Source organism: Pyxicephalus adspersus, chromosome 12, assembly GCF_032062135.1.
Source record: "Pyxicephalus adspersus chromosome 12, UCB_Pads_2.0, whole genome shotgun sequence".
NCBI lineage: Eukaryota > Metazoa > Chordata > Amphibia > Anura > Pyxicephalidae > Pyxicephalus > Pyxicephalus adspersus.
In genome coordinates this window covers 18733938-18760793 of record NC_092869.1, presented here as the reverse complement: position 1 = coordinate 18760793, position 26856 = coordinate 18733938, and the positions used below count along the sequence as shown (strand labels likewise).

At 38.6% G+C, this 26856-nt stretch overlaps 1 protein-coding gene and 1 pseudogene across 1 annotated transcript; both read right to left on the bottom strand.

The window, feature by feature from the left end:
* Nucleotides 1-1091: 1091 nt before the first annotated feature.
* Nucleotides 1092-3503, bottom strand: LOC140342039 (olfactory receptor 6N2-like). Its single transcript, XM_072428043.1, has one exon. The coding sequence runs from the start codon at nucleotides 2719-2721 to the stop codon at nucleotides 1492-1494; it is 1230 nt and encodes a 409-aa protein (XP_072284144.1). The 5' UTR covers nucleotides 2722-3503; the 3' UTR covers nucleotides 1092-1491.
* Nucleotides 3504-14216: 10713 nt separating this feature from the next.
* On the bottom strand, nucleotides 14217-18481 carry LOC140342507 (olfactory receptor 6N2-like; annotated as a pseudogene).
* Between the last annotated feature and the right edge of the window lie 8375 nt (nucleotides 18482-26856).

Below are 26856 nucleotides of genomic sequence, written 5' to 3'. Positions count from 1 at the left end.
GGCCCGCTGAGTTTATTATGTGATTGAATCAAACTCTCTCACCATGTGAATATGTAATGTAGTCAGAAACATTCATACTATACTATTGTTGGTAAATATGTAGCTAACACTCTTTGAACATGTGGTGGTTTTTCTACCTTATGAATAATTATATTAAGGTATTTGTATACAGTATGTTTGGATGATGATTTTCTACTACTTATATATTCATTGTTGCTTTATTTTAATTTAAAAATCCAATAAATAAAAGAAGAGAGAAAAATAAAAGAGTCCCAATCTTCTAGCTTTCCTTCTGCTCATAAAGACAGCCCTGCATATGTAACGCTGAATTTCAATGGTTGGGCAGACCACAGATAATTGTGTGGAATAAGACATTCCATCCCACACAATCTAACTTTGACCATTCTAACTTTGCTGCAAGTGCATTTTTTGCAGTGTGGAATCTGCTGAAGACCTTTATGTCTATTGACAAGACATCTTGCAAGCCAAGGCAGTCTTGCGGGAAATTTGTTCACCACTAAATTCAGCACATGCACAAAGCAGAGAACTTGTGTGAATTTACCCAGGTTCAGTGCAGCCACAATATGAATCCCATTGTTGGTGACCATATTGCTAGTTTGGTAACAGGAGAAAACCATTTTTTATGATCTGTTTTTCATGGAAGAAAGCAATTCATCAAATTCCTGTTTGGAATTGGCTTTGACTAGATTTGTCTGACATCTAGTTGTTAGGGATCCTTAGTTTGACAATCATGAATAAAATATAACAATTTTTTTAAAAAAGCTGATATACATCAAATAAATAAAATAGCTGAACAAATTACAATAGGTATCTTTTTCGATGCGTTTCATGGAACTATCGTCTGCTTCCTCAGGAAAAGATTCTAAGATCTACAAAGATTTATAACAATATAATCTTAATGAATCAATGGGGTGTTAGGGGGTACACCATGGGTCAAAATAACAAACAGCAAGCTACAAATAATATACAAATATATGTATACATAATAAAATGTGCAGAAAGAGCAGTTGAATGAATCATACAGAAAAAAAGATAATGGTATACCTTTAATCATTTTTGAATACCTTTATTTGTAAAAATATTGGAAACAAGTCATTTGGTTTCTTCTTAACCCTATATAAAGAATTGTTTTTCTTAGAGATCCTGTGCCATTTTTGCATAGTCAACACAAAAATACTATCTGTTTGGTGCCGTCTGTTTCTCTGGTCTTCACGCACTGCCATGTTCATTTCATCCATGTTGTTGGTGTGAAAGGAAATTTTGGGTTGGTATATTTTAGTGTATTCTTCCCTCTGCCATATTATCTAAAAAATGGAGATGCAGAATTTTTTCTAATGTTGCACACTTCAAAGTGCAAGGTTGCAGTACCATGTCCAAAAGTGTGTTGGATTACATGTGTATTGGAGTTGGGTTGCCTACTGCCTTGAGTGAATATTAAATACATGTGCGACACGCATGTTTGTGTAAAGTTTAATAAAGTGTTGTGGAAAAGACCTGCAGCATATTAGCAGAAGATATTCCTTTATTCTCAGGCTGAGGCTGCCTTTTGAAATAACCAAACTGTAGTATTTTTATCGAACTGAAATGAATTTGCCAACTTAAACTTGGGCTTTCAAATAGTTTTTTTATCTTCTTTCTTAATAGTCGTCTAATTTCTTGATTCCTTAGGCTATATATAACTGGATTGCACATTGGTGTTAAAACAGAGTAAATCAAAGCCATTATGCGGTCATATTTTACAGTGTTAGTTTTGATTGGTCTAACATACATAAAACTTGCACTACAAAAGAAAAGGAAGACCACTGTAAGATGTGCTCCACATGTGGAAAATGCCTTTTTTCTTCCTTCTGCTGTCTTTATTTTTAACACAGTGGAAATTATTTTAAAATAGGACATAAGAATACAAGTGAAAGCAAGAAAAAGAAGAAAGGAATTGATGGCAAAATTTACTCTAACATTAAGTGAAATATCTGAACAAGCCAAGTTCATCAGTGGATTAAAGTCACAGAAAATATGCTCAACCCTGTTTGAACCACAGAAGGCAAGATGAGACAGTAAAATTATTTGTGTTAGAGGTCCTAGGAAGCCAATAACCCAACCGAAAGCTGCCATTTGAAAACAACACACAATAGTAATTATGCATGGGTACCTTAAAGGGTTGCATATGGCCATGTAGCGGTCAAAGGCCATTACTGTTAAAAGATAGGTTTCTCTGACACCTAGGATATGAAAAAAATAGATTTGCAACAGGCAACCAACATAAGAGATTATTTTAACATTCAGCAAAATTGTTAACATTTTTGGTACAGTAACAGTGGTGTACCAAATTTCCAAGAAGGAAAGCTCAGCAACAAATAGGTAGAGAGGAACATGAAGCTGGCAATAAGTACAGATGAGGGTAATTATTGTGAAATTACCACAGAGGGTGAAAATGTATGCTATACTCAAAAAAAAAAATAATAAGGCCTCATATCCATCAAGGTCAGGGAAGCCTACGATAATAAATTGAGTAACAAGTGACTGGTTAGAAAACTCCATATGTCTTTTGGTTAAATTATTTAAAAATGTATTTTGCTTTATGTTGCATTGAAAGTGATTTCCTGAAAAGAAAAGGAAAACAATGTTATTAAAAAAATAAGCCCATGATAAGAATACAGCTTTAAAGAAAACCATACTCCCTTTGTATATCAAACAAATCATTTAGAAATAAATTACATTAGGTCTAGTTCTAGTACAATAGTCATATGAGTACTAGTACCACCATTGGCTTCTGGCATACACACTCCATGAGAATCCTCACACTAGTAATGGTTTCCTGCTCCCTGCTGGCTTCCATAAATTGATTTGATTTTTTTTTTTTTACAAAGTTTTACTGCACTTTATGCAGTTTAGCTGCTCACCTATCAGAATGAATTATTACTCTGCAAAATATAGTTTAAATGCTGGCAAGATTAAAAAAAAAAAGGTAGTAAAGTTTTAGGCATAGCAGGTCAAATCCTTTGACATGTCCAGCAAGTCTTTTGCATGAGAGTATACAGTGTAAATATGAACACCCTGGGGGTCATCATAAATGCACACGGTTTGAGTGCTTTTTAAATGTTTGTTTGTAAAGTATTAAAAAACCTGAAAACTTTTTAAAATATTAAACACTGTGTGATGCAGTACTTTTCTATGTGAAATCATATTTCTTCTTACCATTACTGATGAGCTTAGCGTGTTAGTGAAATTTCATCATAAATATTTCACACAATGAAAAACTTCAGGATAGAATAATGTATGTTCTTCAATATTTAAATTTCATGTTATTTTGCTGTATATACAAAATACAATGAACAAATAAATATATACATTTTTAAATACTTTCATAAATAATATATTGGATAGATTGCCTTCTTAGAAGCAAACAAAAGAAAGGTTTATATAACATATACACCATTTATCAATAGCACATATTCACATGAGATGCACAATTATTTACAACAAATTCCTGAACAAAGTAGATATACCAACTAATGAGCCATTTCCCAAGATAGTAGATGCAGTATAACTGTAGTTAATAAAAAAAAAAGAAAAGTTTGTCAGACATGGAAAGTTAAGAGAGAGTTTTCCATGTAAGTTTTTAGGAGTTTTAAGTATTCACTTTTATTTTTTTTTAAAATCTGCTTACATGGACAAAAAGGTAAAAAGGTGTGTGCGAAGCCAAAGCCTTTTTTAGTTTTGGATAGAACATGGAAAGGTCAAAACTTATGTGTGGTTTAAAGAAATGAATCTGTCGTTCAATGAAACATTCATAATATAATCTTCCAGGTCCATGAGTATCTGGCGGTATGAATAATGAGGATTTTTAAATGTAAAAGTGGAACATTTAAAAATCCTCATTATTTTAAATTTCCTGCCCGGTACCACCCACCTGCCCCACGGTCCCGCCCTCCAGCCTAAGGCTTGTGAGCAGATGCCCGGCTGGCATTTGCTTCCCCTGGCCTCGAGTCCTCAACATTCACACGCCAGGGACATAGATGCCGGTGTATATTTGCAACAAAACAGCACCTGGATGGCCTGCTTCTGCAGTTGAATCTGGGTTGACTGACTAAGATAAAGCGTGCTGAGCACCAATGCATTGGGGAGCAGATGATGCCTGCTTATAAGATAAGACGCTGAAAAGAAAACGTTGCCCTGAGGTGGCTGCACGTTTGTTCATATTAGCAGATTTTAATAATACTAATACCCTTATCATGACAAAAAAAGGCGGTATGCAAATTGCCATATTTGTCAAGATGGACTGTGAATTTGCTACCTACACTGGGTCTTCCGAGCATTGTATCTGACAATTTCCCTCCTGCTCTTCACCGCTCCTTAACCTTTCTAATGCAGGCCACCTCTTGTTAACTCCTAGTGTGATGTACACACTTACCAACACTAATAATAATAACAACAAACACTTGCGGGTGTGGTACAATTGGCCTTTCGGTCATTTTATTATTGCAAACTTGAATTTGATTTAAAGCCTATTCCACACAACTCTGCCCTCGAGGACCTCTATTGCCCCAGCCAACACCTCGTAACTACAGGGAGGGAGGAAGGGTGTGAATCTTCTTTTTCTAAAAAAAAAATTGTGACCTTGACTACTTATCCTCTGACCTTCTACTGTCTGACTCTGACCTATTGTTTTTGATAAATGACCGATGACCTTTCTTCCACCATCAGACCACTTTTTCCAACCTATTAATACCCACCTCTCCCCTCAACCCCCCCCCCCCCGGTCATGCTGGCCATCAGACTACTTTAATTTTTCTTTTTGCTCTTGGCCACTCTTGACTGTGTAAGGTGAGAGTTTTTGTCCAACCAAATGCCCCTCCTTACCAACATTATATAATAATAATACCAACAAACACTTGCGGGTGTGGTACAATTGGCCTTTTGGCGATTTTATTATTACAAGCCTAAATTTAATACACATTAACAATTCTGTAATAAGTTAGACTTTAACCCCCCTAGCGTTCTAATTTTGTCAGTTTTTTGATGCAAAAAGTGATCCTATTTTTTTTGCATAGAAATTTTTATTTATATTGTGGGCCTGTAGTTCTTAGGATTAACTCCCCGGTATGATAATAATATATATATTTATTATAATATAATCATAAATTATATTATAATACATAATTATAAATAATAATTTAAAAAACTAATGAAATCATAGACAACAATGTAATCTTAAAATAAAATATAAAATTAAAAATGTACTTTTATTTTTATTTTATGTTGTGTGGTATTTTTGTACTGTAAAAACCATTTAAAAGCAGATTACATTGCAATCTGCTTTTAAATTTCCCTCCCAGACACACCCCCATACATCACCACTCACATCACCCGGAAGATGACTCATCCTCCGGGGTGATGTGAATGGGGATTCCCTGCCCTGCCTCACACAGGCACACAGACGCTGGAGCTGCTGCTCGCATCTCCATTTAAATTTCCCGCCCGGCCACACCCCCTGAAGGACCGGCGCCCGGGCATCACACCAGGACCATCGGATCGCCGATGGAACGTGGGGCAAAGGTAAGGGGGCTCCTAAAGTTACCCCGAGTGTGACTCGGGATTACCGCTTTTTGCAAGTAAAAGCCACCCCGAGTCACACTCAGGATTACTGCTAGGGGGGGTTAAACACATAACCAACTTTTTAAACCACCAAACCAAACTATTCTATTTACCGGTCCTCAAAGACATACCATTACTACCGATTATTAACCACCCAGGGACCTTCACTTTGACATATTCAGCTCTGTGGCGCAAACCCACTGCCTCAAGAACTATCAATAGCACATCCAACTCCCTGAACTGGCACCCTAATTTATATGCCGATTCCATTCCATCCCTTACACTTGTGCGCCCCTCCACACACTCAAAGCTCTCCCAATTCCTTCTTGTAATCCCAAGGACCACAAATCAATTCCCACTGCATTGAGGTGCACGCCATCTCCCTGTAAAAAACGTGGAACATCCTCCTCTAACTCCCAATGGCGAACCACTATTCCACCATTACTCATAATAAACCTGCCCACCTCCCTCTTCACTTTTATACGAACCTTGTTCGTGCAACGCCTTGTTCAACTAACCGCGCCACAGCCAAACAAACGACATCCCTCCCTTCTTTGACAAATTAAACCTCCCCCCACAGATCAAAAGAGTCACCCTACTCCCAACACACTGTACATGCCCCCACTGTAAACCCCCCACACCCTGTCGGTTAGCACTCATTAATTTGTGTACCCGGAATGCTCCAAAAGCTGCCAAAACAAAAGCCATGCCGAATAGGCACAATTCATACCCTGATACACACACCTCCCGCACATGATCCCAAAATACCACCAACATACTAAAAGATACCACTCTCCTTTTATCCACCACCACTCTACCCTTCTGCAACCCTTTTAAAGCCTGCCATACCGCAAAATACTTTGTAGCATCTAGTACCCCCAACCACTTAAATAAAATTGCCAGACCCGCCAAAGTCCTATTCATTTTCGCCAGAGTCCCCTCTTTCCCATGCTCTACACAAGAAACAAAGCAACAAAGGTACATTTTCTGCAGCCGCTCCCGAATTTCCCAACTAACCACAAAAACAAAACCACTCTCTCCATACCGCTGTATAAGCTACCCATGTGGCTTGCAATACTGACTGCCTTATTAACGACATCATGACACCATTAAAATCTTCCACAACTCCTGGGGGCAAGGAATACCAAACTGCTCTGCCTCTGGCGCCAGTTTTCGAAATTTGTTCCACTGCAGGCAAGATAATGCATCAGGATCCAGAAGGCACCCAACCCCCCGCCTGCTTTCTATATCGGGAAGACAAACAGACAATTTAAAAAGCATGTAATCCCCTTTGCTCAGCCAATCACGGAGATCCAGAAGGCACCGAACCCCCCGCCTGCTTTCTATATCGGGAAGACAGACAATTCAAAAAGCATGTAATCCCCTTTGCTCAGCCAATCACGGAGCACTAAAGGGGATCCCACACTGTCAGGAGTCCCACAGCTGTGCTCATGACATGAATGCAGCCATGAGAATCTTCCTTTAATTGTGGGATAACCTGTAAAAAAAAAAGTTTAAAAGTTACACTAAACACACACATTTCATAAATTATTTTAACATAAAAGCCGTTGTTTTAATTTATTTTTTATTAGATAGCTGTTCACTGGTGTACAAATCTAAGGGATCATATCAAAAAATTATATAGAATGTCTAACTTTGAAAAAATAAACAGCCAAATTTCACAGACTGTGCACATCCAAATTACATGCAAATTTGTATCAGCTGTGCGCATAAAGATGTGCATATATAAGGGTGATGTCTACCTTGCTTTTTCCTTTGTCTTTTTTTTCTTCAAGGAGGAGGGGGGGCTTGTATTTGCTGTGTTATCCTAATCTATGTTGCTACATTTCATACTTTTCTTACGGTTTAGCACAATAGCTGCTTTTGTTTTTTAAACTTTGAATGTTTCAATGTCCATTTTGCAATTAAGAAGTCAGAGGGTTTTTTTTGGCATATTGCTTTACATGCTTCATATTGAAAAGGTTGCCTATTTCTTCCTATGATTTCTAATGTCATGGGGTTGGCTCAAAGCAACATTCATGGATAATATTGCTTATGGAATCTACCTTTATGTGCTTCCACTACCAAGCTGAGGTGAATAGGTAAATATTTAGTGAGCCAAGGTCTAAAATGGCATTCAAACCTGCATAAACACCCTGAGAGGCTGTAAGTGTATTTGTCACTGGAAGTTTTATATACTAGTACTATTTGATTTGTGTAAACACCTAAATAATCCAATACAATCCAGTATTTATTAAGCAAAATTAAGTTGAACATCTCTTTATTTCTAAGAGTGCTTGATGCTGCTTGTGAGCTTGTCAATCAATGTGGTTTAATGTTGTGCTTGGCAACCTGGACATCCTTCCATCACCATGAGGTATGTTAGAATGAGTATGCCCATCTGGACAGCTAATTGAATTTGGCCAGGAAGTGGAAGTGTGCTTGTATACAATAGGGCTAAGATCAGGCAGCACAGCACAGTAAGAACACATCTATAACACTACTACAAATGAACAAAGGACTTCTGTAGAACAGTGGCAGCAAATCAACATGAGTGAAGTATGCTAAAGGAAAACCACAGCTTATTCACCAAATGTCAGACTATTTAAAAAAATAAAAGAAATAAAAACCATGACAATTTAATAATTTATTAATAAAAGGAATATGTACATAATGCATTCAACTAACAATATGTGACAATATGACTTTGAGAATGGGACAAAGGCAACAAGGGGGGTCAAGTACCAGTTTGGAGTGGAAACCATGCATATATTTGTACTAATTATTTGTGGATAAAATGAAAAAACATTGCTGAAGAATTGCTAAACAGAAGCAGTAATTAGAAACCAGGCACAAAAACATTGCAGCAGCAGATGAAGCTAACAAATATGATTACAAAAAGTCACATCATCTAACCCCTGGGCTGTAACCCCGAGTGTGACTTGGGGTAGAAAAAAGATGTTAAAAGCGGTACCCCCGAGTCACACTCGGGGTAGGTAAACCTAAAGGATGTAATAGTAAATCGAGTCTTACCTGATCCGCCAACCTCCCACGTCGTCCTTCTCTGTGGTGTGCATCTTCTTTCTTCCATCGGCCGGGTTCCTCTGCACTCGATGAATTATTGGTTCGCGGTGACGTTTATGCGCGAGGACGTTGCCGGTGTGGCGGGGCAGAAAATTCAAATCCATTTGTATTGCATTCAATACAAAATAATTGTATTGAATGCAATACAGTGGATTTATATGCGTAAAAGCTGTACATTGTCTTTCATGAACATTTATTTTACAGTATAAAATAATAGTATTAGTATATTATTTTTGAAAATTAAAAAAAATATATACTCATCCATTATATTACACTGTAAAATACATTTTCGTAAGAAAACCAACGTACCACTTTTAGACATAAAAATCCAGACAGAAATTTACCGCTCAGGAGCTTAATACCCTCCAAGCAAATTTACTTGATTAATCCCCCCCACAAACCAGTCCAGTTAAAATAGTATTAATGAATATACATATGTATTTATATACATTTAAATCTATTTTGACATACACACACACACAAGCGAAGACACTAAATGTTCCTTGATACATGTATTATAACATCTTTGCCAACAATCTTTTTTTCAATCATTTGATTTCTCTAAAGCCAAACTATATTGAAATTTGAATCAGATCCAAAAAGCTTTTGTACATTTTTTTTACATTCATACCATTGTGTGATGGGATGACATATTATAAAGTGCTAAGTAGTATATATATAGCTTGATATAAATTAGTTTGCAGTGTTGCATCCAGTCTAAAAAACATCGGCACCGGCTCGCAGCAATACGCCATGGCCAGAGGAGGAGCGTATATGCTCATGGCGAGCTTACGCACATTTGCATGTTTGAGTTTAACAACATACATACTATTATACCTAAACTACCATCTCTTACACTACCATATCTACACTACCTCTACATTCATACCTATAAACCCCATTTACCTTTTTAGTGTATATACGGAACTCCTACAATTATTAACATTGCTATGACACAATTGAAGTGAAATATGAAGTGAAAACAAACAGACTGTCAGATAACCTCACGTGCAGCTTGTCTCACATGTCTTCTAACCTCAGTCACAGGAGGGACCGTGACAGTACCCCCCTTCTACGGGTGGCCTCCGGACACCCAGGACCAACCTTATCCAGGTTAGCCTTGTGGAAAGCTTTCACTAGGAGACTAACATCTGGACTAACGACTGGAACCCACATTCTCTCCTCTGGACCGTAAACCTTCCAGTAAACGAGATACTGGAGTGTTCTACGGAGAATTTAGGAGTCCAGGAACCTGGCAATCTGAAATTCTAGATTACCAACCACTATGACAGGAGCGGGAAGCAAGAAGGACGGTTCCGCAGGTTCGACGTATCTCTTCAGCAGTGATTTGTGGAACACATTATGAAATTTTAAAGCCTGTGGAAGTTCGAGACGAAAGGCAACCGGGTTAATAATGGCAGAGATCTTATATGGACCAATAAACCTTGGACCCAACTTCCAAGAAAATACTTTAATCTTAATGTTTCTTGTGGACAGCCACACAGAATCACCCACTGTTAGGTCCGGACCATTCATACGTCTCTTGTCAGCCATTCGTTTATACTTGTTGCCTATCTTTTTTAAATTGTTTAGAATTTTACGCCAAATAGATGACAAAGAAAAGGAAAATCTTTCCTCTTCAGGAATTCCTGAAGTCTCAGTACCAGAAAATATGCCAAATTGCGGATGGAACCCATATGCCCCAAAAAACGGCGACTTATCAGTGGACTCCTGCCTACGGTTATTTATGGCAAACTCCACCAAAGACAAAAATGAAGACCACTCCTCCTGATTCTCCGAGACAAAACATCTTAAGTAAGTCTCCAGATTCTGGTTAGTGCGTTCAGTCTGTCAGTTCGACTGAGGATGAAAGACAGAAGAGAAGGACAAATGTACCCCCAGACGAGTGCAGAACGCCTTTCAGAATCTGGAAACAAACTGAGTACCCCTATCAGACACCACATCAGAGGGAATACCATGTAGCTTCACAATGTTATCGACAAACACTTGTGCGATGGTTTCAGCATTAGGTAGCCCTGATAATGGTATAAAGTGCAACATCTTACTGAAGCGATTAACAACCACCAAGAGAGAGATGAGGATTAAACACACATTTTTTTTTTTGATTTCACTTTGGCGCTAAACATTAGAACAGATGTTAACAAAATGTCTCAGTTTTCCACAGAAAAAAACAGAGTCCCTTCTTATGCCTAAGTTTCCTATTCCCAGGTCCATGGGTAGCTCCCCCCAACTGCATAGGTTCGTCACTAGACATGAACTCAAGAGTCTCTCCACCCAAAGTGTCAGAAGGGGCCGCCACCTTATATGATAGTACGTCCTGGGATTGAGGAACCTTAGATCTCTTCCTCAGGCGTCTATCCATACGTACAGCAAGGGACATAGCCGCTTCCAATGACCCAGGATATTCGTGAAATGCCAATGCGTCCTTCAGGCTCTCGGTTAGCCCTTGACAAATTTGATTACAGAGAGCTGGATCATTCCACTCAGTATCCATAGCCCACTTCCTAAATTCAGAGCAATAGGTCCCTGCACAACGCTTTCCCTGCCGTAAGCCACGCAACTTGGTCTTGGCCAGGGAGAACCGATCTGGGTCATCATATATAAGACCTAGCACTCTGAAAAATGTATCTACTGACCGGAGGGACTGTGATCCGGTCGACAACGAAAAAGCCCAAGACTAAGCGTCACCTTTAAGCAATGAAATGATTATACCCACTCTTTGACTATCGTCCCCAGAAGAGTGTGGACGTAGTTTAAAAAAAAGTTTGTACGACTCCCTGAACTGAATAAAATTGTCCCTTCCCTTAGAAAACCTGTCTGGGAGAGCCACCTTAGGCTCAGGGCAGGCCTGGTTCCCGCTGTCAGAACCAGCCACCTGTGGTCTCTGGATCTGTGAGACGGTCGTGCGGAGGTCAGCTACCTCCAAAGACAGTCCCTGCAAATGTCTGACCAGTGCAGCAATAGTCTCCATTACCGCACCGTCACAAACAAAATGGAATTTTTTTATTTTTCGTTTTTAGGGCGGTTGATAATGTCATGTATTATGGGGAGGGGGGGAAGGTTCACCAGAATGAACACACAAGGATAAAGACAAGGGACTAGGCCTCAAAGTCTATGGAGAAGGAAACGGTCACCACCTACGGACACCCTAACCTAGCCCTGACTCCAGTCAGCATGAATAGACCCTGAAGGTGGGAATACTCATACACCGGAACCTAGGCCCTAGTAGCCCTAAATTGCCCTAGGAGTAGTGACAGGGTTTGAGACTACTGGTTCCTTCCCAGATGAACAAACCAACGTCTCCCTGAGGCCTAGTAACACCGAACACAAGAGAACAACAAAATATCAATAGCAGTACAACTTATCTTCAATAGAAAATGGATGCAAGGAACTGTGGAGAGGACAACACACCAGCTCTTCCACATCGAAGCAGAGAATATCAACTGCATAGCATGAAGTGTGAGGCCAGACTAAATAGAGGAGCAGTAATGACCACCAGCTGCAGCTGAGACAAGAGGTGTGGTCATTACAAACAACAACACTGAAACAAGTGAAAACAAAAAGACTGTCAGATAACCTCACACGCAGTTTGTCTCACGGGTCTTCTAACCTTAGTCACAGGAGGGACCGTGACACCAGCCTTTTTGTGTCTTTCTAATTTATATATATTTATATTTATATATATATATATATATATATATATATATATATATATATATTTCTGGGGAGACAGATCCAAGCAATCTAAGGGTTACATTTTTTCTATTTCATAATAATTTAGGATGCAGAACCACATGGTGATGCTCCATGAGGAGGAATATCCAGGTTTAACTCCTGATGGGACCAGATCTACACTGGTGAGGGCAGAGAACACGATAATCTGGCCAGCGTTCCACAGTGATCCATCTCCCTGGGGGTGGGGTCTAGGGGCACCATGAATGGAGTCCTGCTTTGTTTGCATTTTACTTTTTGACAGGTTTTACCAGTCAAATAGAGTCTGTCAACAGTCATCAGACTAAAGAATCAGATGGAAAAAACAGTTTACCAGCACAGTCTTTCCTTTGGTTTGTAGTGTAGAGCTTGTGGATTTCAGGATCTATTAAAAAAGGCACTGGAGGATGATCAACATAAAGCACCTACTAGTTTCTGTAATTAAATAAAACAGACTAACTGAACTGGATTGAGGTACCAATCTCTAGCAATAAATGTATGTCTAGGCTAATAACAAGCTATGCACATATATTACCCCAAATTACATTGATATGATTGCTTACAAGTTCACTTCCATTCTATGTTTAATCAAACAAGTTATAGTAATGTGCAAGGGCAATTTCCTCATTTGTAAAATTATACTCAGTCCAATTCCATTTGACAAAGATATATATAAAAGTAACTTGATAACAGTTACCTAAAGGGCTTTGCAGGAAATATAATAAAATACTCTTATGATAATTTTATTAAGGTTAAAAAAGACATATATACAAAATTGATTAATGACTGCAGAAAGCATATCCAATAATACTTAGAATATTCAACGGAACAGCACATGCAAGTAACTTGTTATCAAGTTAGTTTTATAAATGTGTGTGGTATTATTATATGAGATTGGGATGTTTCAAGTGAAGAACAAGAACAAATGAAGCAAACCCCCTCCCCACCTTCCTTTCTTTCTTTTACATTCTTAAGACATCAGACAGAAGATTTGATCTCTGCCTATGTTCTGACAAGGTAGATTTCTTCTATAAAACCCTATAAGGCATAGTTGGTCCAGAGGAAGGCAAAAGAAAACCTGGTACAGTTTGCTTCAACAGGGGAAAAAATTCCTTCCTGATTTCATGAGGCAATCGGATGTTCCCTGGATCAACAGTCTCGGTTATCTTTACTTTAAAGCCTTAATACCCAGTTATATTCTGTGCTTCTAGAAAAGCATCCAGCTTTTTCTTAAAGCAATCTATAGTAGTTGCTGAAACTACTTCCTGAGGGAGCCGATTCCACATTTTCACAGACCTTACAATGAAGAATCCCTTCCTTATCTGGAGCTTAAACTTCTTTTCCTCCAGACGCAAAGAGTGCCCTCTTGTTCTTTGTAATTATCTCAAAGTGAATAAGGGGGAAGAGAGTTCTCTATATGGACCATTTATATATTTATACAGGGTGATCATATCCCCTCTTAAATGTCTCTTCTCAAGGGAGAATAGATTCAGTTCAGCTAATCTCTCTTCATAGCTAAGCTCCTCCATTCTTTTTATTAGTTTAGTTGCCCTTCTCTGCATTCTCTCCAATTCCACAATGTCCTTTTAGTGAACTGGTGCCCAAAACTGGACTGCATATACCAGATGTGGTCTGACCAATGCTTTGCACAGGGGCGGGATTATGTCTCCATCTCTGCAGTCTATTCCTCTTTTAATACAAGAAAGTACTTCGCTAGGTTTAGATATTGCACCCTGGCATTGTATGCTGGTATTAGGTCTATGATCCACCAGCACCCCCAGATCCTTTTCCATTTCTTACTCCCCCAAATGTATTCCCCCTAGACAGTATGAAGCATGCATGCTAAGTTGCATGTTATGTTTCAAGTATTATAAGTAGGAGCATGAGAATTATATTTTTTTTCAAAAATACTGTACTTTAATAAATACAATGGATATGACTAGCAATGTTATGTAGTTAGATTTTAGTTAGAAAAAAATTGTTGCAGAAGGTGGCACTAGTCATTTTCCTTTCATACACTTTGATAAATAAGACCCATTAGGTCTGGCTATAATTTTGAAATGTATTCAAGCTAAATTTGTATTATACATATTACTGATAATAATGAGAAATATATAATGTTCATTCCTATATCCTTTTGCACAGATCACATGCAGTAGTAAGTTCAATAACATTTATACATTCACAGGCTTACAGTTTACATGAAGCCTACAGATTATTTTTAAAAATGAGCATATACCTTGTTGTGATTACAGCAATATTAAACCAAACCTATTTCTGGCCCTGCTTACCAGCTTTGGTCATAGCAGCTATCTATCATGTTAGGTTGTATAAAAGCCATACAAGCAGAAAGGCTGTCAATATTTAATGAAAAGGGAAGACCCGATAGTAAAGGGGCAGATTTAAAAACTCCTGATAAGAGTACTATTGCAAAAAAAGATAGTGGATAGTCCAATCTTTATCCATAACCCAAAAATCTTGCCGTGCTTTAAAAAAATATAAATTACTTAGTTAAGATAAATGTACATAGTCCTTTAAACAAGATCTTTAAAACAATTTTGCTAACTTTCTCCTCAGTACTCGTCTAATTTCTGGATTCCTTAGGCTGTTAATTTCTGGATTGCACATAGGTGTCAATACCGAGTAAATCACGGCCATTACGTGGTCATAGTTTGCTGAGGTAATTTTGATTGGCCTAACATACATAAAACAAACACTTCCAAAAAAATAAAAAAACAACTGTAAGATGAGCTCCACATGTGGAAAAAACCTTTTTCCTGCCCTCTGATGTTTTTATTTTTAACACAGTGGAGATTAAAAAATTGGAAATTGGACATAAGAATAGAAGTGAAGGAGATACAAATAATAAGGAAATTGATTACAAAGTCAACTTTGACATTAGGTGAAATGTCTGAACAGGCCAAGATTATCAGTGGAGTAAAGTCACAAACGATTTGTTCAACTATGTTTGAATGACAAAATAAAAAAGGTGACAACAAGATGACTTGGGTTAGAGGTCGGATAAAGCCAATAACCCAGCAGAAAGCTGCCAAATGAAAACTACACGCAACAGTCATTATGGATGGGTACCTTAGAAGGTTGCATATGGGCATATAGAGGTCAAAAGCCATTGCTGTTAGAATATAGGTTTCTGTAATACCAAGGCTATGAAAAAGTATATTTGCAACAAGCAGCCAATATGGGATATTAACCTAACATTTACCAAGTTTATCAACATTTTTTGGTATAGTGACAGGGGTGTACCAAATTTCCAAGAAGGAAAGTACAGCAACAAAACTATAAAACGGAACATGAAGCTGACAATAAGTGCAGATAAGGGTAAGTATTGTTAGGTTTCCACTTAGAGTAAAAATGTAGCTGATACTCGGAAAGAGAAATAATAAGGTCTCATATTTACCAAGATTAGGAAGGCCTACAATTATAAACTGTGTAAAAAGTGATTGGTTTAAAAGCTCCATTGTTGTTTTGTTTAAATGATCTCCAACCTATTTCTCCTGTAGTATGTATCGAAAGTTTGATGTTTCAATAAAAGTGAAAATGTGAGGTGATATATGGAGATACATATCCCCATTGAACCTCTATTGCCCTGGTATTGCCTGAGGTTACAGCTAATTGAAGGCACATGCTTCCAATTAGCTGTAATCCCAAAGTTCCCACGGTCCGGGGATCCCACAATGACATTATGATTCATAATGTGATTGTCGGATAACCTGTAAAAATAAAAAAATAGTTAAAATAAAAACACACACTAATTAAATTAATTTAACATTCATTTTTTTTTTCACGAATTCGAAAAGCCATATTCGGGTCGAATATAAAGACAACACGAATTCGAACACCAACACTACTGATGATTACCACACATTCCTGGAAACCATAGATAAGGTAATATTTTTAAGAAAGCAGCGCATGTTCTTATTTACTTATTTACTATGCCAGTAAGTACATATTCACTTTGCAAATAAAGTATTTACTTTGCAGAGTAAACACAAACTACTTCTTTAGAAAATCAAATTGATGTACATGAAATGTTAAAATCATGAAATGTGCAAAGACTGTGAATGGGATGTCCACCTGAAATATTCTGATTCAGAACACAGTCTGATGGTATCTTTAGAAAATGTAGTTCATCTTTCTATGTGACTGCAAAGAAGTTATAAGAAAGAAGTAAAGGGATTATATATAAAGCCATTTATCGATTTATATCAAGTTTGGTTGATTTACAGTTTACCATGTTTATTATGAATTCAGTATGTGATGTGGAAGATAATAACACAATTGGTGATTTGTATGTTTTAATGTTTAATACCAGTATGTATGACTGTTCACTGAATAAAAAATAAAATTATAAAAAAAAATATGAATTCAGTTATTTTTACCATATGATGACTTTTAGTTTGAAAATCAATCTGCCTTCAATTTTTTTTTATAATTTACAGGTATTATATTTAAATCTCTTAAACTGAAACTTTTCAAACACCTAATAAAAATAACATATGCAAAGATTAGTAATAAATGCTAGAGAAGGTGGTCATTTTCATGCTTCTTGAAAAGTATAGAAAATATTAGTAAAAGATTAGGTAAAAGCATGAGTAAAAGTAAGTATTAAAAGATAAGTAATTTATTTAAAAATACAGATTGCATTCCTAAGACACACATAAAAATATGTATGCTTCAGATGGTCAATCTTTGATACTGTGGCAAAAAGAGAATAAATAGGTATTGATCTTTTCCACCAGGTGTAAAATAATTTGCCTCACAACTCTAAACAAAATAACTTAGCTATTAGTAAACCATGTATTGTGACATTTCCCAAGATATATTTTATAGCCTAATTGTAACCCCAAGAACACCACAGTAAAAATAACAACAATTTTTTTTATTTTATATTGTTCGTAATTGTTAGCCATTTAAAATGGAAAAAATTACTTTTTTAATTACTTTTTTTAATGTTGTTTTGCCATTGCTGGTTGGTTGGGGGTAGCTATACACAATGTAACAAAATTATAAAGCATTTTTCATTAATAAAAAATGAAATAAAAAGCGTTTTAAACTGGTTGTGGTCAGACTTTAAGCATTTGCACATAATTATATCAATGCTTCGATTTACTGCTCTTCGAGCCTTTGACTCTCCCATTTTCTGATCCTCAAACTCTGACCCTATGATATGTTCCCCATCAGTCTCTCCCTACTGTTTTTATTATTCTGCCTTGGCCTGGTTATATATATTGTTACCGCGTCATGTCAAAAAGAAAGTACTCCCTCTTTCAGAAGGAGGCAAATCCTGGGTTTTTGCAGTATTTTCAAGTTGGACACTAGAATTTGATCAAATCCCACCAACATATTTCTATGTTAAGGTTAAATGTTCAGTCTAGAATGAAGAAATTATTCTGTTTGCTGTTTAATGTGGAAGTGCTTCTGGCTTGCCAGGTAATAGATCAAATTCCATTCCAAGAAGAGAATTACAAATTAGATTTAAATCTTATTTCTGGTGCTCAAATCTTCAGAAGGATCCGGAACATTCTTAGAAATAAAATGGCTTAATAAAGTTTTAAATTGAGCCAGTAGTCAATATTAGATAAAGTAAGTAAGGCCCAACCCTTCTCACTATACTGTAATCCTTTAGAATTGTTTTTTGAAATAAAAAAATGGCAAATTATTCCCATGCAATACAAAAAGTATTTGAAGGAAGACAATGGCCCTGATTCATCAATAAAATCCGCGCTCGCTGGAAGCGCGAAAGTACGCGCGACCAGCGAGCACGGTTTCCCGCGGTCTGGAGTCGAGTGCGCTCATACACTCGCCTCCTCACTGCCAGCTGGATTCCTGGCTTGATAATAATGAGCAATAGGGGTGCGAATCTGCCAATTAAGGCGATTAGATTAGATTAAGGCGATTAGGTGAGATCATAGCAATTAATTAGCGCACACCTGCTCTCTGTTCTGTGCATAATTATCTACAGTCCTTTACAGGTCAATTAGAATCTTTAATGCTTCATTAGATTTCAGCTGCGCGATTAAGGAGGATCTGTTAAAATACGAATGCGCGAGCGATCATCCGATTCTGCTTGATGAATTAGGGTATAAATAATATTTTCAAGCTCTCTCAGAAAAAAACCTTAGTCCTGACAACTGGTTCACATTTCACACACCAGTCTCTGGCACTGGGGGACACTGACAGGGTAGAGATATACAGAGGCAGAATATCTTCACATAGATCAGTGCTTCTATTTGTGGATGTTTGGCCTCTGCAGGAAAATTGCTCTAAAATAAAGAACTTATAATTAAATTATTAAGCTTTTCTGATAAATACATTTAAATAAATCAAAAGGCAAGAAAGTAATCTACCCAAAATATTAGCTCTAATATTTGGGAATATTTTGCAAATCAGAGATATAGACTTTTATGTAGAACAAATTAGTGGGATCTGAGGTAAACAAGGCTTTTATCTACAATTTCATTACATTTTATTTTTTCATCCTATGAACAACAGGCTGCCAACATTTTTGTTATTATAGTTCAAAAAAGCCTGTTTGAAACATATGTTTCTATGAATGCCACCAATAGCCCCTTTCTTCTTTAAAGCTCCAAAGTCTTCCAAATAGGCTTTTTTTAGACCAGTAGTGTTCAAACCATCTAGAGGGCTAGATGGCAATAGCAGGACGGGATTGAACCCTGGAACCCATCTGCCAGAGCCTGGTTATGGATCTTAGGTAAAGTGCCTTGCTGCTTGACTTTTAAGCCATTACAGTCTTCACCAGGATTCAATAGGACATTAAAGACAGGGTAAATTTAGACCCACGTCTGGAAAATGGGGCTGTTAAACCCTCATGGAAGCCTATTCTGCACAGCTAAGCTTCCAGGATCTTTTTTAGGCAAATAAGTTTGAGTTTGCAAAAGCCTGTATAGGCCTTTATAGGTGTTTGCAAGTCTTTGAAGATGATTGGATGAGAAGTTATTACTGAATACAGTTTCAATATTTGCCTAAACAAACCCTAGGTGCCTATTCCTCTGTTCCATGTGTCCTCAAACAGCTGAGCTCAGTTATTTCAAAGCCATTGTTTAATTTTTAGAGACACTGGCACGGTCATTCTTCCATGGTTGGAAAGGTTCAAGAGAGTTTTGATAAAAAAGCACATAGAGGAGATTCAGCTAGAAAATAATATTATAGTGATATTCAGCATGGATTCAAAAAAGATGTCAAACAAACACATTTACTCACCTTTTATGAGGTAGTAAGTAAACAGGTAGACAGTGGACTAGCAGTTGATATAGTTTACCTGGACTTTACTAAAGCATTTGAAACAGTACCCCCAATGTTAATATGCAAATTAGGGTCTAAAGGTTTAGAAAATGTATTCTGTAAATTGAAAGTGAACTGGTTTAAAGATTGCATCCAGAGAGCAGTGATTATTAATTCAAACTCTGAATGGTCTAAGGTTATTAGTGGTGTACCCCAGGGTTCAGTGTTAAGCCCTCCACTGTTTACCATCTTCATAAATGATATATAGTTTGGGATTTAAAGTACCATTTCTGTGTTTGCAGATGACACCAAACTATAATGAAATTTCATACGGGATGCATATAATCTACAAGCAGACCTAGATGCACTGATTGATTGGGCAAACAAGTAGCAAATGACATTTAATATTGATAAATGTAAAGTTATGCACTTGGGACTAACAACATGCATGCTTCATACTGTCTAGGGAGAATACATTTTGGGAGTCAGAAATGGAAAAGGATCTGGGGGTTCAACCTATGTAACGATGTCTGATTTTAACAAAGTTGGCTCTAAAGTAGGAGGTTATGTCTTGGACAGAAACGGTAGTTGTGGGGGCAGCAGGTGTGGGGTTTAGGAGGAAGTCAATTATTGAGAAGAGGCTGCATGGGTTTGAAGAGAGCATATGCCAGTGGAGAAATAATTTTAGTGATTGTGAGTGCAGTGTTAAGGTGTTTAGCCTGACCAGATTTCACTCCTTGCGCTCAGCTGCATGAACAGTCTTTTGCAGATGTTTGGTGTGATTGTTGTGCCAAGGTCGGGGGTTAGCAGGACAGGGGTAATGTAAGGTGGCAGGGGGAATTTTATCAAGCACCAAAGAAAGAGTGTGATTGAATTGAGTGGCAACTTTATCTAGAGATGTTATTTTAGAGATAGTAGGGGTTTGGGATGTAAGGCCGTTTGAGAATAGGTTGTGGTCAAGGTTATATATAGCTCTCTGCCATTGGGCAGGTCTGGGATGTGGCAATGAGGGGAAAGAATTAGTTGGGTTGAAGGTGAGGATGTTGTGGTCAGAAAGGTTTGTTAGGGTCATCAACTGCAACATTAGGATCATCCACTGCAACATTAAAGTCACTGAGGATGAGGGTGAGTAGGCCATGGGAAAGGATATATGGGAGCCAGGAAGCAAAGTTATCCAAAAATTGTGAAACTGGGACGGGTGTGGCGGTAGACAACAGCTACAATGAGGGATGGGGGCCAAAAAGATGAATGGAATGAACTGCAGAGGGCAGGGTAGGAAAGACTCTGTATGTAAAGTTAGGGGAGTGAATGAGACCCACATGACCACCTACTGTTGCCAGGTCTAGGGGTATGTGTGAAGTGTAAACCTTTATAGGAGAGTGCAGCAGCAGAGGCAGAGTCTAAGGAGGAAAGACAAGTTTCTGTGAGAGCCAAGAAATTCAGAGATTTAGAGAGGAGAATGTTGTGGATAGAAGTTAGTGGATTGCTGGCGGATCTGGCATTCAATAGAGTGGTGAGAAGGAATGAGGTTAGGAGGAGGATGTATCTTGCTGAAAGGGTAAGAAGAGAGAGGCTGTGGGGAGGACCAGGGTTGGGTGAGCTGTCACCAGCAAGTAGTAGAGAAAAAAAGGTGCAGGAGTACAGACAGGGAGTTAACAGACTAGGGAGGAGAGGGAATAGCAACAGCAAAAAGAGTACAGGGAGAATGATACATTGTAACACATAATGGTAAATCACAGTACATTACCAATGTGGCAAACTAAAGTCTATGTGTGCTGCAGCTATAGTAAGGATTGTAGTAGTAGTAAATTACAAGTATGCCATCTTGCTGGGCAGTGACTGCCACTTGAAATAATCTGCAAGACAGTGACCTGGTATTAAGTGCACACCTTTTTTTATTTTTTTAGCATTCCTCTTTCAGTTAGGGAATTGTTTTTCATTTCCCCTTGCTATGACAAGCAGCTGTCATAAAATGAGGAAAACAAATTTATATGTACTGTAGTTTTCCGATTGCCTTTTTCTAAGCAATGGTATGTCAGCAAGGACATCTTTCTGTATTGGCAAGCTAGTTCAGCAAAGGAGTGGCGCCGGACATTCTCTAGTTAATTTACGGTGCTTTAAGAAGGTAAGAGGGCCACCACAGAGTTCTTCATGAAACAACATTTAAAGTAAGTTTATATTACATTTTTTTGATTCTAAAAAGGTAAGCAGTACCCACAATTTGGCTGAATAGTTGCCTCTTGTAGTCTCTATACAGAAGAGATTGGAAGGTAAGAGAAATTATCAGTACCAATCAGTTAATCTGCTGACACGAAGCATGATAATTGGAGGAAAAAAACAGTAACAGAGAAATGAAATCATCATTGCGTTACTTCACCTTTCATTGTCCAGTTACTGACGTGATTTAGGACAACTCCTGACCAGAAGAAGCAGATTTAATAATGTAGTCATCACATTAGACAGAGTAGTAAGAAAAAAACTGGGGGAAGTCTCCATTCTGAAGGGGTAGAGTAAAGAAAAAGCTGACTGCAATTTTTTTTTTAAAAGGGTTATTTGATCATTTAGACCAAAGGTCCCCAACCCCCGGTCTACGGCTCTAGCCGGTGCACCCCTCAGCGGGGTCAGAAGAAGGACCCCGGTAGGGGGGCACACCTGCGATAGCCGCGGACGTCTCCTGGAGACATCGAAGGCTCAGAGACGCGGGAGGGTTGTGTCTCTGGAGCTCAGACCTGCGATGGGAGTGGGCGGGTTCAGGCATCATGGTGTCACTCCGGGTGGAAGTTTCTTCCCCTTTGAGTGACACACATCTCCCTGCCCATGCATGGTTCGGAGACCGTGCATTTACTGGTCCACGACGTACAAAAGGTTGGGGACAAATAATTTAGAGTATAAAACCCCTCAATCTATTTTTGTAAGTTTGGCATCATGACTTGCTTACTCTTGGCTCGTAAAACAAATGGCTTGGAATCAAGTGCAGTTATATTGTGCATTTGGAAGTTTTGTCTGCTTGACTGTCAGTTTTTGTTTTAAATAGTTGTTTTTTCTCCTTTTTCCTTGCTGACATCTAAAGGGGAGTGGTCAAGGTTTCACAGGTGATTTAAATTCTTGGCAGACACACCTTGAGCTTGCTCACTGCTTGGCTGGGTAAACAAATGGCTTGGAATCAAGCAGAGTTAAAAAAACACAGGAGTTTGCAAACAAAAGGAGTTGAATCCTTATAGTAACTAGAAATTGTAAGTAAACTTTTATAACTCCTTGAAAACAAGCGTTGTAACTGGGAAAATGAAAGGCAACAAGGTGGAAGGTTTAATTCAGTGCAAAGTCTGCCATATGTATGCACAAATGGAGCAACAGCTCCTACATGAATATTGCTGTGACAGATGTGAGCATGTCGCCCTTCTGGTATCTCGCATTGGAGAGCTGGAGAAACACATTACAACACTGAAATCAGTCGATCACCTTGGGAGGGGTCTCCTGCTCAAAGAGCAGGTAGTTAATGGGTTAGATGTGGAGGGTGGAGTGGTTAATTAGGATGAACATGTAAGGAGTTACTGTAGTTAGAGGAAATGGTAGGGGCACCCAGAAAAGGAAGGCCAGCCCTGTGTTTGAGCACCCTAACAAATTTGCAAAGTTATGTGAAGATGTGCAGGTGGCAGACCCAGTGGTGGCAACTCTAGATGTTACTGCTACCCCTAACAGCCGGGAGAGCAGCCCATTTACTGGGGGTAGGGAAAGCAATGCAGGATGGTATAGACAATTAGTTGTCATAGGGGATTCTGTGATCAGGATGACTGATAAAATAGTTTGTTGCCCAGATCCCTTCAACCGGTTCGCTGTCTCCCTGGTGCCAGGGTTCAGCATGAGGTGGACTGAGTGGACAAACTGTCTTGGTCCATGTTGGAACCCACGACAGGTAAGATGGAAGATGGAGGATACTTAAAAATCTGTCTAACCCCCCTAGCGTTCTAATTCTGTCAGTTTTTTGATGCAAAAAAAGTGATCCTATTTTTTTTGCACAGAAATTTTTGTTTATATTTTGGGCCTGTAATTCTTAGGATTAACTCCTGGGTATAAAAAGGTCTATTTATTATATTATAATCATAAATTATAATATAATACATAATTTTACATTATAAAAAATAATTAAATAATAGACCACAACAGTGTAATTTATCAAAAAAAATTTTATCAAAAGTTTCTAACTGAAATTTTCCAAACAAGGGTGCAATATTATTGATAAATAATAAGATAAATTAAATGCTTATTTTAGAAAAAAAAAAATATTTACATTTTTAGTAGACATCCTGGATGTGGTAGATTTTGAAGCAGGGTGCTGCACAAAGCCCAACATCACAGTCAGGACAGTAGCCTTTCAGGACAGGAACCTGGTTTCTTTGCGTTTCTTACGTCCTCTGTTATCGGTCTTTGAGCAGCAAACCACGCACATCCTTGTAGGTGCTGCCTTTTTCTGGGTTGGTGGGATAAATTCAGTGAAGTGACAACCAGTCAGGCAATCTGGGTTGACAACGGTGGAAGCAGGACATCCAGGTCTATTCATAGCCACTGATGGTGTTTGGTGGTTCTTGACTATGGATTTGGAAACTTGCAAATGAATGATTCACTTGCCTCCAACATTTTTTTCTGTACAGAATGTAGGCATTCTGTAGGCAGTACTTCCTTTGCTGTTTCCTCATCGCTGGGTAGAATGTCATGGCTTGGTCAGCTCTGTCGACACCTCCCCATGGTGTTGTTGTAGTCAATCACCACCTGTGGCTTCATCACTTCTTTCCCACGTTTTGTGTGTACCAGAAGAGTGGAGGCATTATGGGCACTACTCATCAGGGACACATCTTTTGTGTAACGCCATCTCAGGGCCACCATCTTTCCTTTCTGTCAGGCAACAATTTCTCCTGTCTTCAGCTTCTCATTTTGCAAACATTGATGGTAGGTTGTGTCAGTTAGCCCTAACGGTTCCATAGGCATCTGTTCTGTGTTGCAGAAGGAACTCAAAGCTCAGGAGAGGTGTAGAAGTTGTCAGTTGTGACACAATAGCCCTGACCTAGCAATGGCTCAATAAGGGAAAGCACTAAAGGTGTTGCCAAACCATAATGGCTGTATCTGGGGTTGAAATGTGTCCCTTTTCCAGTGTAAAGTACTGTATTCCATATGTAGCCAGATGAGGATTTGCACAGCATATACTTTTTCACGCCAAATCGTTCCCTCTTTGACGCAATGTACTGCACCCAGCTGGGCCTCCCCTTGTAAGCCATTAGACTTTTGTCAATACTGATGTCTCTGGAAATTTTTTAGAATCGAGAAACTTCCCAAATTTTCTTCAATTTTGGTGCAGGATGGGTAGTCTCATCAAATTCTTCATTGTTTGCGAAGTGCAAGTACTTCATGATAAAGAAGAAAAAAAAAAAAAAAAAAATCGGTATTCTGCTAAAGAATGGAGTGGCAATCATTTTATTCTTAGACCAGTACCACTTCTGCACTGGTTTTTCCACAACTCCCTGCACGATTACCAAGCCCAAAAACAGCCAAATGTCATCCTTGGTCACAGGTTCCCATTTTCTGCTTTTTGCAAACCTCAGGTGTGGAGCACCTTGCTGTCCAGTGTACCTGCATGAAACAAAATAAAAAAGGTATTTTAGGATATGTTCTTTTATAGTGTGGTGAAGGTTGCAAGTAATATGTTAGCAAACACAGAGCAGCATACATGTTTGCATAAAAAATTAGCAAAACATTTCAAAAAGTTAGCAAACAGAGCAGCATACATGTTTGCATAAAAAATTAGCAAAACATTTCAAAAATTTGGCAAACAGCAGCATACATGTTAGAAATTTTTTTAAAAAAAAAGTTAGCAAAAATTTCAAACAAGCAAACAGAGCAGCTTACCTGTTTGTCTCCACAACAATTTTTTTCGATTACTTTATTGATCAAAAACAACTTTAGGTATGCCAGGGGGTTGTCTCATTCAGCCTCAATTTTTGTCCCAGGTGCGCCAGTAAATGGGAATCTTGGTGGTGCTGCCTGGTCCACATCATGGTCAATGGAGCACCATGTGCACACAGCACAGACCTCAGGTCCAGAATCGTCGCTCAGTTCACTTTTGCTGTCTGATGCCAAATTTCCTAGTCAATCACTATCACACGATTCCACAAGGGACTCCAAAACGCTATTGCTGCTTTCAAATCCCTTCATAACAGCGATTGCGCCAGCGAGATGCCTTTTGGATGTCGTGTGGTCTCCAGTAATCAGTCAGAAACAATGAAGGTCAAAGATAAAGTGATCAAATGATACATTCAGGAATTGATTTATAAGTCATCAAAAGGTCAGATCAAGGTCAGGGCTAATAGTGGGCAAAATGTAAATCGGGGCACTGGGCAATGATGCTTGGTGCACCAAATGTGTATTTATACTTTTATTATATGTTTTTATGTGTTTTTACTATAAAAAATATTTAAAAGCAGATTACATAGTAAATTTCCCGGCCCCAGAATCCATCACTCCACCGCATCACCCGAAAGATGTCACATCTTGCTGGGTGATGCAATGGAGATCTCCCGCCCTGCCTCACCCCCTGAAACCACCAATGCTTCTGCTTGCGTTACATCTTCCGGGTGATGCGATCAGCAATAGTAAATTCCGGGGGTGATGCAAGCTGGAAATCGCCACTGGCATCACCCCCAGCATTTACTATTGCTGATCGCATCACCAGTTAGATGTGATGCAGCATGCAGAAGTCCTAATTGCATCTAACTGCAGTTGCGAGCAGAGGCGTGGCTGGGACCCAGGCGGCATTTAAAAGCAGATAACTCGGTAATCCGCTTTTAAATTTCCCGCCCGGCCATGCCCCCCCGACGGACAGACGCCCCAGCATCACAGCGCGATCGCCGCTGGATCACGAGGCGCAGGTAAGAGGGGCTTCTAAACTTAACATGAGTGTGACTCGGGGTTACCACTTTTTGCAAGTGGATTCCACCCAGAGTCACCGCTAGGGGGGTTAATATGCAAGTTAGGGTGAATAGGTTTAGAAAAGTTTATCTGCAATGGATAACTGGTGTAAAGACCGCATCCACAGAGTTGTGATTAATGATTCATACTCTGGATGGTCTAAGGTTATTAGTGGTCTACCCCAGGGTTCAGTGTTGGGACAAT